Source organism: Gordionus sp. m RMFG-2023, chromosome 1 (genome assembly GCF_954871325.1).
Source record: "Gordionus sp. m RMFG-2023 chromosome 1, tfGorSpeb1-WG-v2, whole genome shotgun sequence".
NCBI lineage: Eukaryota > Metazoa > Nematomorpha > Gordioida > Chordodea > Parachordodidae > Gordionus > Gordionus sp. m RMFG-2023.
Window position 1 is genome coordinate 18,333,126 of NC_088775.1, and position 11,828 is coordinate 18,344,953.

Sequence of the window (11,828 nt, forward strand, 5' to 3'; positions counted from 1 at the left end):
ATACTTTTAGAATTGCGATTGAATTGAATATAAACTATAACTGATCCTTATAATATATTTAAATGACATATATTATTGTATAGCTAAATTATAGATGTTATACTAATATAAAGTAAATTAAAAAATAACCATAGATGTGATATTGGATCGGTAATCGGCCGATATCAATTTAACATCCGAAATATTGGCCTGGATCAGCCTCCAAAAAATAGTATCGGTGCACTCAAATAATGAATTCATATTTTTTTAGAATAATTTATTATTTGTTTATTTGTATTATCATAGGTCTATAGGTGGGTATTGGGCTAATACAACCTATACACCTGGTATAAATAAAGAAATATATGAAAAAACATAATTTAACGATATATTATATTTGAATTAATAACATATAAAACTAAAATTTGAGATTTTTTCTTTTCTTTTTACATTTACATTGTGATTTTTTAGAAAAATGCTAGCCAGATGGAAGATTTAACTTTCCCAGAAAACAACGTAAAAAAAGATATTTAGAAAAAATTAAATATTTGTCTGAAAAAAAGAAATGAGGAGCAATTTTTTAAATTTTATTATATAAAAAATAAAAATGGAAGTTTTTATCTAAAAAAATTTGTTTGAATTTTAATTTTGAAGTTCAACTTAGTATTTTAAATTCATTTTAAGATAAAGGTTTGGCTAAACCTTATTGGAGTGGGCCAAAGTTAGATGATACAGCAATACATGATGCAATAAAATCACTGAGGATTGAATTGCATTATAAACATGCTTGAGGTGAGATTTTCTTGTTTTATTAATGTTAATGATTATCTTCAATACATAACAACCATGTTGATAGTTTGAAACCTGATTAATACCAATAAAGTAAAATTGTTCTCATTAAAACATTTTATAAATTGGATCAGCTGTTAAATTGTTGACAATTATGCTGCATAACGCAATCAATATAGAGGCTAAATTATATATATTGATGATTCTCATCCTCCAGATAAACACTTTGATATTGCTGATATATGAAGACAATCCTACAGATCATTACTATATAAAATCCTTAAAAATGAATTGACCTGCATGCACGATATATTTATTGTTCTAAAAAGTATTAGATAGAAAAACATAAACCCAAATAAAATATAAGAATATTATGATGATTTTTAAATCATTAAACCATATTTAAGATTCAGTAAAATTTATTTCCAAAAGAAATGTAAAATACAGACCTATTTCTCAAAGTGAAGTAGACAATAATTTGTAAAAGAAAGAACATGATATTTTAAATATTGGTTATCCCAATGATAATATCAGGTAATGTAGTAATGTATATATTTAATTTATCACATTACTCTTTACTCAACATTAAAAGCTAACAGTCATTTTGGATATAGGCTAAAAATCGGCGAATTTGTCTCAATCTAGGTGTGTGCCAAGAAAAATTCGCTAAACCTGCAAGTTAATTTATGCTTTCTTCATAGATGATAGAAAATTTCCATGAGCAAGTTTGGAACAAGTCATGTCGACCTCTACTAACGAAAATATAAATTATTTAGAATTATTAATTCCATTCCTATGAATTTTATACCAATATTATTCCTTTATTTGAAAACTTCCTGAACACGAGGTGGATACTTATAGAAGCAAACAAAACACAATTAGCAATGACAATAAGCCCTTTGAGTAATCAGCTAACCTCGAAATATTATTTAAAGATTATGAATTCAAAAAAAGGAATGGTATTTGTTATTGGCCGCAAGAAGATGTTGCTATAAATATTTTGGAAAAGGGGGTTTAAATGTTCTCTAAAATGCTGAATTTATCAAAAAATATTATTATTTTTATACCAGCAATGATCAAAGAATTATCTTTTAACTATGACAGTTACAATATACAAGATACAATATTTTGTTAATTTTAGCATTCTGTATTTTAATTTGGTTTATTTATTGGAGATCGGCGAATATTGACCCGAAACCCAGCTTGGGATAAAAGATTTTGGGTTGGACTGGACAAATTGTTCAAAAATTTTTTACGGGCTGTCCAGACTCATTAGACAAAGTTTATTTTGCTGGATAGAATATTTACGAGATGAGCTGGACTGAAAACCCGGATATTTAACGGGCTGATATTATATATAACAAAATGTCTTACACCACCATCGATTTTTATAGGCAGTGGCGAATTCATTGAGCTGACTAACGACAAATATATTTTTAAAGCTTTGGTCAATTGACGCACAGGGCATGTAAATTAAATTAACAATCAAAATGATGAATGTTAATTTAATTTACATGCTTAATTATATTATAGTTAACACATGATTAGAACAATTGTAAATTTATTTAATAATTTCTCAATACACAATTTAAATTTACTATTATATTTATTTATCATTTATTAGAAGATTTAGTAAACGAGAATTCTGTCAAAGATTTTCTTGTTGCCTTATCTTGTATAAACGTAGAGAAAAGTAATTCTGATTTAATAAATACTGCCTCCAATCTTCCTAACAATATTGAAGAAACAATGGATGAGAGTGATTCTAAAACTCATTATCTTAATCAAGTATATATATATTTATATATATATATAAGTAACCAATTTAGATTGCTCCACAAACCAATTTTTTTTAAAAAAAGGTAGTCTATACATTTAGATCGAGTTTAGAACAATGGAATCTAATTATTTTGTCAGCTAAATCGGTTCGGTTTTTTTGAACTTTTTTCTTCGTGAGATGCTATAAACCTGGACAATTGACTTTCACTATATTAATATTTTGTTTGAAACATCTATATTTTTTTTAAATGATAAAGATTAGCAAATAACATTTCTCAAGCGTCCTAGCTACCTTATTATTAAATATTTATTTCAGAAAATTCCTGATTATTTCGTTCACTAAAAAAAATTTTTTTTTAGCATCAATTAATTAATTTATTTAAATTAATAAAGATTACGGTTGACGAAAGAAATCTAGCTGATGTTAAAAAAATTGTCTTACACACTCTAAATACAATTAGTGAAAACGATGATTTCACTATCCCTCAACCCATTAAAGTTAAAAGTGTTGGAAAAGACAAATATGGGAGACATGAAAAGAATGAAGAAGATAATAGGCATGCTGAAATAACTCCCAAACCACATGATTATAATCCCCATGCCGATTTAAAGTTATTTTTATGAACCTATCCATAATTTATTAATTTTACTAAGGATGCACAGGATCCAAATTTTTCTGATACTAAATCGGATTATAATTTTGATACCGAATATCGCATCAAAACTCTATTAACTATATTTAAAAGCTAAAATAACTCCTAAAGCACTTTATAATTCCCATGTCAATTAAAGTTATTTTATGAATCCTTAATTTATTAATTTGTAAAATCACACATTGTACGGGTTATATTGGATTCAAGATTTCCTGTGGTACCCTGATTCAAATTTTGGTGTCAGATATTGCATCAAAATTTTATTAATTAAATCTTTTAATAAATTGTTAGAATTCTATTTTTTTTTAGTGCCAAATTCAAAAATAAATGATTATTTTTTTTACTACAATTAGTGCTGTTAAAAAGCTCTATTTTTAAAAACGGATAACCTAATATCTTAGCCCAATAAATATTACACAGAGATTTTGCTCATAGTTAGCAGAAAGGTTTGAACATCTATAAATGAAATCTCGAGGCTTGCGTATTATTATTTTAGCTAAAATCTTAATTTAAAATCGGTTAAATCGAGCCGTTTAACACTAACTACAATATTAAAATTAAAAAAATAATTATTCAAGATTCATTTTGAGCAAATCCAATCTCACTCTCAAAATTACTGTGGCATGTGAAGATAATTTAGACAATGATAAAAAGCAGATTCATATGATAGAGTTAATTTTTAGACATTATCCTAATCTGAATATAGTGACAGCCTCATTTAATGTGAAGGGTGAAAAACCGAAATTAAGTAAATCAGTAAACGAAAGGATATCGGTTAAGGATGATGACATATGGAGTATCATGAAGCAAAATTTATTAACAGGTTATCAATTTTTTAAAAAAAATTCCTTTTACTCATATGCCCTTATTAAAACCGTATAAAGCACAATGTAGATTAGAATTTAACTATTTAAGCTATAAATTTGTTGATAAAATATTAACGTAATATTTCAAAGTGGGTATTACAGTATAGATACGCCCACTTATATATTAATATAATTATGCAATTGTCTCTGATTAACGTTTATCTATGCACGTTTCTAAAATCAAATAGGCAAATTAAAAAGTTTATAATAAATTCTATATATTTCTAAAATAAATCATTATTTATTACTAACAAATAATGGTAGGTATAGAATTTATGGTTTAATAATAAAGATCGTGATATTTTTTACCATTTGCATAGAAAAATTCAGGGTTGGCAGGTCGGTCAATTGACAGAAGGAGTATTTGACCTGGTCAAATACTCTAAAATTGGTGAATAACTATATTTATTTAATGAACTAATATGTATTTAAAGCATATTTATCAATCTAATTTGTTTACAAATTATTTTAAAATATATTTGTATCTTCAAGGCATCGATTTAATTATAATTTTTTATAAAAATATAAAATTTTCTTATTAAAATATTAGAATTTCAATTTGAAATATAAAAAAAGCTCATTATTAATTTGATTGGATCTAAATATATAAATAAATATAAAAAATTTACTTAAGCATGGTTTGAGAAAATTACTAATTGCCAATTTATATTACATTATGTACAATTATATAAACAGGATAGGTATCATAAATAAAGTGTAATGAGCAAATATAAATATGCAAGAAAGCACTGAAAGTAGCTATTGAAGAAGTTGGATATTTGTCCGTTAGAAATTATCAATAATATATTAAATGATATTTTGGACAAAAAATTTAAAATTTTAAACTATTCATAAACATTTAGCTATCTAATTGACCTTGGCTTACGTAAAAAACGAGATGTTTAATTTAGAAAACACATAATACAATCATGTCCATGATTTTGTAATTTACCAACCTAAAGAAAAAATATTAAAGATTAGTTTGAAAAAGAAAACAATCCAAATACATGTGCCCTCACTGCACTGCTGATTATTTATTGGATTCCCAATATAAGGGGAGTATCTTACTTTAGTTTGATGAAGCATATGACATAAATAGTCGTTTCATAAAGAGATGATAATCAAAATATTTTAAGTGAAATCATAAATTGCAGAAATAAAAGCGGAGTATTTAATAACCAAATTATGTGGAAACCAGTAACCTACATAAAAAACAATCAGATTTCGGGCTCAAGTTGTTGGAATGGGCTTTGTTCACATTGAATTTAAAAGAAGTGTTTAAGAAATTCGATTGAAGATCTCGACAACCAGAAAATTGGTAGGAGTATATCATAACATAAGATTGATTAAAAAATGTTAAAAAAAGATGAATATAAATTAGAATAAGGCTCTGCCATAAAGGGTAAAACATTCATTATAGAATTTAGGAAATAATTTAATATACATACATTTTTTTACTATTATATATAAAATAGAATTAATATTGACTTAAAAAACATTTATTAGAATTTGACTATACTTGACCGGTCAAATATCGGTCAATTGACCTAATCTTATTTGACCGGTCAAATGCACAACCCTGGAAAAATTAGTAGTTAAGTATAACCATGATACAGATTAGGGAAATATATTGTTTGATCACCTTACTATAATTTTCAAAAAACGATTTATAAAGTTATTTCCTAATTTAATTTAAAAAAAAACTTCTTTGATATTGCGTGGAGTGTGATTAAATAAAAATATATTAAAATTTATAAAATGAGGGATGAATTAAAGAGTTCAATAATATAATTAAAACCCGTTCACCTTTTAGAATTCATTATCTTATCAATGGAAAATCCGGGAATTTTAGGATTATTTTTGAGAACGAAATTTGAAAATCCTGGGATATTTAAATATTTGTATCAAAAATTTCAAAATGCATGGAAAATTATCTATACCACAATATATTGATTTTCCTCAGGATGGATTTACCTCCTTAAAGGAATATTACTTAAATTTTAACTATATATTTTTGAAAAATTACATATATTAAGTTTGGTAAAATTCATATATTTGTTTAAATGCATCAAAAATTAATATTTATTATAATATCTATCGTGAATTCTCTCATTTTATGGTAAATCTAAATATATATTTTTTTGTTTTTACAAAGTGTATGTGAAAATAATATACTATAAAATAACTACCAGTACAACGCTATTTAATAACACACCATTTACCAACACAACTCTAAAAGTAATAAATTTTCAACTTCAAATTTTACTTGCCAACTAAATATATAATTATAAAAAAAGTCATTATAAGTATAAAGTCTCGTCCCTTTTATAATTTTTTGGGTTAAAGAAATCGAGTTCTACACGTGATATATAAAATCAGGCTACTATTTATTAATATGATAAATATTAAACAAAATAATTAAAAAAAAATAAATAATTTTAAATAATAATATGAGTGTAACTCCTTCATAATATTTCCAGTTTTCATGTTTTCCCACATTTACCTTATTTTCTTGAAAAAAGGTTAAATCGTTGTTTTACTTTATTTATGTTAATTTTTTTTTCCAAGATAGTAGCTTAACCGACTTATACTTATTAATTATAGATATTTTAGATGATTCTTCATCAAGCATCTCCTTGTCACCTATTGATTATATGAAAACAAATTTCTACATACCCAAATTGGTAAAAGTTATATTTAAAAACAAGTCACTCGATTGGAATGACAAAGGTATAGAGGAAGTCAAGGGTAAGCTAGAAGATCTTATTACAACACTCAATTTATCGCTCGAAGTTGTATATGATAAAGTAATTCCATCCGATTTTTAAATATATTTTCTCTAGCCTTAATCTATTTTTGAAGCCACTGTCCAAAGCTATTTACTGTACAGTTCCATTAAAAAAATATATTAGGACTAACTAAAAGTTGGAGCACCACAAGCAATAACTTTTTTTTATGGTGGAGTATTTTCTTGCATAAATTATTTAAAAAAAAAATTATATTAATAAGCTGAGCTGAGTTTTTGATTTACAATTTTTTCTCCCAGTAATGTCACTTGGGGGAGGCGCACAGGAATTCGAGCCCCCAGAAGACACCCCCTCCCCCAAGACTGTAAAGGCTAGAGACTTTCATCAATTACTTATATATATCCCATTTTTTAGTTCAATAAATGTTATCAGATTACTCTTAAAAATCAGAATTATAAAAATAATATTTTTTTAAAAAATCACAGAATTCGGGTTTTTTTTTAAAATCAAACGTATTTTTTATAAAAATAGGAGACAGGACACAAAAAACTGATTTTTCGGGCGGGCCAGATAAATTAAAAAAAATTTTGATTATGGAATTTTTTTCTAAAACCCTTAAAATACTTAGCAAGATATAAATCTATTAATTTTGAAAAGTAATCTAAAAATCCATCCAAAATTTAGATTTATCAAATTCTTGCTCAGGAAGATAATTTACTGGACAAATATTTTTCTACAAACAATATACCTTATATATTTAATATAAAAAATATTTTTATTTAATAATTGTAAAAAATACATTTTGCTCCCTTTAAAATTAGTTAATTAAAATCAAATGAGTTTTAAGAAAGATTAATGCAGAATATGACATTCAGCTAATAAGCACTCATTCATAACTAAGCTAATTCTATTTTAGTAGAAGAATATAAGTTTTATATTTTTTCTTCAATTAATATATTAACTAGATAGGGTATCCTTATCAATGGCTTCAATATGTAAATGAAGGGTCTATTGGTGATGTGACTAGCCACGACGATGATGATAAATTGATGAATATATTTGCTGTTGTTAAATCAAGATTTCAGTCAAGGATACATCTCTATAAATTAGTAAATTATTAAATATACTTTTTTAATTAATTTTTAACAATAGTGTAAAAACTTACTATAATTTTTTACGATTAAATCATTTATATAGTCCATATTTTTAATTTTTAAAGACTCGATTTGGGTGAAATTATGTTCAAGCACGTGTATAATAAGCACTAAAAGTCGACCTGAACTGACTCAGTCTTGAAAAGGGTTTTTTCTTCCCAGCTCGTAATAATATTTTATGGAAAAAAACATAAATTTGCTAATTTTTAGCTTTAAAAAATTTGAGAAATTTTAGCACACGAGAGCTGCCCCAACCCCTAACATGTCCAAGGTTTTTAAAAAAAATTGGCGAAAAAATATGCATAACTTATTTTAACCATAAACTTATATAAATTAACTTGCTGAAGATTATTTCCGGATATTTTGATTAAAATTTTCCTATATCATTTTAATTAAGTTTCTGAAACTTATTGGCAATGATTGAAATGCAAAAAAGAAAATCCAAATTGTGGTTAATACTCAAACATCAAGCTCATATATCGCAAAAGCATTCATAGATAAATTGAATGGCACTAACAATCTAGAGCAGGAATGTTACATAACTTGTTTAACCTACTGTATAAAATTTCTGCTCACTTAAAAATGATGTAAAATTTCCTGCAGAACAAGATACACTTTTATTTCGGGGAAAAGCCACTGGAACTCATGAAACTAGTTACTTGTATATCTGCAACAAATATACCTACTGAAAGAATCATTCCTATCTTTGGATTGACACTGCCAAAGAACATTCCAAAAATCTTATTATTCACAATTATCATTTAGCGGAATATGATTTTTAATTATTTTTATTACCTAAATATTTTGTTTGCATCGAGATTTATGATATAGTTTTTTTATATAAATGTTTTAATATTGCACTATCGATAAAATATTATTTATGTAATTGTAAAATTTATATAGGATTTGACACCGAAAAGATTTTATTTAGGGGAAATGTGCCATGAATTGCCATGTTTTTGCTTTTTTGAAAAAAGGTATTAAAATTTATGTTTAACCAAACAAATTTTATATCAATGTGTAGCCTAAATATTAATCCTTAAAATAAAATTCGAATCAAAGCTCTATGTATAATACTTTATGAGCTAAATGAGATTATGTGAAAGTTGTTTTTCGGCCAGTCAATACATACTATGCATAGTAGAGATCTGCAAAGTTAGGCCCTGCATTCGGGCTGGGCCTAATATTTTTAGTAGTTTTAAATTTCAAAAATATATATCTATTACTCAAAATGTTATTTTTTATGGAATTTTTTTGGGAACGAGTAAACCCAACTCGGGGACCAGTGGCCCCTACAACGGTGAGGGTCCGAAGCAACTGCTTCTAAAAATTTGAATGGGGGTACTTAAAAAAAATTATTTAATTCTTTTATTGTTTTCTTCCATAACCAAGTGATTTCTGGTTTATGATATAGGACTCGACCTCGTGATTCCGTATACATATTAAATTTAATAATAAATGGGGGGGGGGGGGTCTTATTACATTTTAATAAATTTTGGTCGATGTTTAGCAAATTAGATTGATTTCTTGTCATAAAATTATTTTACCAATTTCGAAATATGCCTAAAAATATTAACCAAAATAATACAAATGCTTATTTAATAATTGCACATGGCATAATATAAGAGATGATAAATTCTTACTACCTCATATACTGCCAAGACTTCTTAATACCATGAAAGATCCATTTCTTAATAATTTAACCATTTTATCAATGAAATTTTTTTTTTATCTAAACAATTAAATAATTATGATTAGAGGTCAGCGGGCCGTGAAATTACACTTGACTAATCGTGTAAACGGTGGTCACGGTGTGAGTGTGAATAAATTTTAAATAAGAACCGTAAGCAAAATGTAACCATTATAAGTTTTTACATACTGAACCGTAACCGTCCCTGCTTAAATGTTCAACGAAAATTGTTGCAATAATTCGGTATTTTTATAAATATATTTATTAAAACAAAAAAGTCTTAACCTCATTCCTTTTTATTCATTATATGCCTTAATTTTATACTATTTACTTTTTTTTAAATTCTCTTTTTAAATCCCTTATTTTGGCCTTTTAATTATATGGTGCCGATTCCATATCTCAATACGACATATATATATATTGCAAGTTAAAATTTTAGAATTTGTTAACTTTTCCTATACTTCATTTAATGGTTTGTTACTTTAGAAAAATATAGTATATTTGCTTGGATGATGCTTAAAGCCTTTTACAATGAAATGTGATCGAAAATACGTGTTAAATGAACTACTTTACAAAAATAAAAATTGGATATAAAAAAATGTTATTTCTAAAATTATCAAATTTTTATTATAATTTGGTCTATCCAATAAAATTACACCCATATGTAGTAAAATATTATATAGGTATTATTAATTGGAGGGCAGGATGAACTGCATGCAAATTTAATGAAGAATTTATATAAAATAGTTTTTTTTAAAAATCAGACCTGCAGAAGTCGAAATCTGAGGCCTACCAAATTTAATTATTTTGATTTTCAAGCCTGGCCAAGGATTTTTTTAAAAATACGGTCTTTTATGTTTGATCATTTCTTAATATAGCTCAAAATTTTAAAATTCTTTCAACGGAAGATTGAAAATATGAGCAGCTTGATTAAACTTTCCAACTGACATAATTTATTTTTCCTGCAATTTTTAAATTCCATTCGGGTTCCTAGCCTCTGATAAAAATATATAATTTAAAAGCTCTTATTCATATCAATTAGGCCATTCATTTTTTTATAATTTAAGTAAAATATTTCCATAATTGCACTTAAGCATATAAACAATAAATCTAAATAATGGTAAATTAAAATATGATTAATAAAAAAAATTGAAAATTATATCCCTATTTGACAGTATATCCTATAGTTAACCCAAGATTTGATGACAAACTTGCCTGAAACTTAGAGGATAAGTTCTGCACACATTGGAATGATCACCAAATCAAATCTTTAAAATTAAAACGGTGTACTAGAAATGAATTAATTTTAAAATATACCAGTCATATAATAGCATAATTAATTTAAACTGCTATTTAATGTAAATCAAAAGTTTATTTGAAATACTAATAGTTACTAAATTATAATATTCTTTCGGTTTGGGCTTAAATTTTTTATATCATTACTTTTGTTAAATAAATTAATATATTTTCTTACAATCAAAAAAATATTAAACTTTTCTACATTTAAATAAATTCGAGCTGAGCTAACAAATAAATTTTATTGGATCGGGCTTTTACAAATGGAATAATTCGTTCGGAATTGGTCGGACAAATTTTTTTAAAAAAATTCTTGGAACATAATTTTAAAATTTCAAAATTGAGAATTTATTGCTTATCATGTATTGGTTACTTTGAAACGTAGATAGCGGAATTCAAATCATTATCATCAACCAACCAGGACTCGAACAATTTTGGACCCTTAAAAAAATTCGATATAAATTTGTTGTCTTCAATTCAAAATTTTTCTTTCTATCTTTGTCATATCGAATTGGTGTTACAATGTAAAAGCCGTAAAAGTTTAAATGTTTCGATAACCTTACCCAATACAACCGAATACTACTGTTCTCATATTCAACAAAATAAGGTGAATTATTATTTTTATGCTTGCACAATTTTTTTTAAAGTATAATATTAATAAGTGGAAATAAAAAAAGTATTTAGGCGTCTTAAGAACGATTTGTTTCATTATCAATCTAATTATATTTATTATCTCATTGATATTGTGCTAGGTCAACCTCAATTTATTTGTTCCTTATTCATAAAACTTAACTTCCTTTTTCTAATCACCTTATTCCTAAATTTTAAATGTAAAATATATTTTGTACAATTGCCGGCCTGGCTCGTAAAAATAT

The 11,828-nt window shown here is 25.8% G+C and overlaps 1 protein-coding gene across 11 annotated transcripts in view; it reads left to right on the plus strand.

Annotated features, from left to right (window-relative positions):
- Positions 1-11,828, plus strand: part of LOC135931464 (uncharacterized) — a 65,100-nt gene that overhangs the window by 39,784 nt on the left and 13,488 nt on the right. For 2 of the 11 annotated variants that reach the window (XM_065468589.1, XM_065468591.1), the window contains 6 exons: positions 2,393-2,556; positions 2,941-3,158; positions 3,779-4,023; positions 6,671-6,873; positions 7,779-7,922; positions 11,339-11,560. In XM_065468589.1, coding sequence (XP_065324661.1) covers positions 2,393-2,556; positions 2,941-3,158; positions 3,779-4,023; positions 6,671-6,873; positions 7,779-7,922; positions 11,339-11,560 — 1,196 coding nt within the window. Of the gene's footprint in view, positions 1-2,392; positions 2,557-2,940; positions 3,159-3,778; positions 4,024-6,670; positions 6,874-7,778; positions 7,923-7,965; positions 8,730-10,143; positions 10,222-11,338; positions 11,561-11,828 lie in introns of those variants that run through there. The other 9 variants (XM_065468593.1, XM_065468592.1, XR_010573044.1 and 6 more) reach the window with 8 other exon arrangements.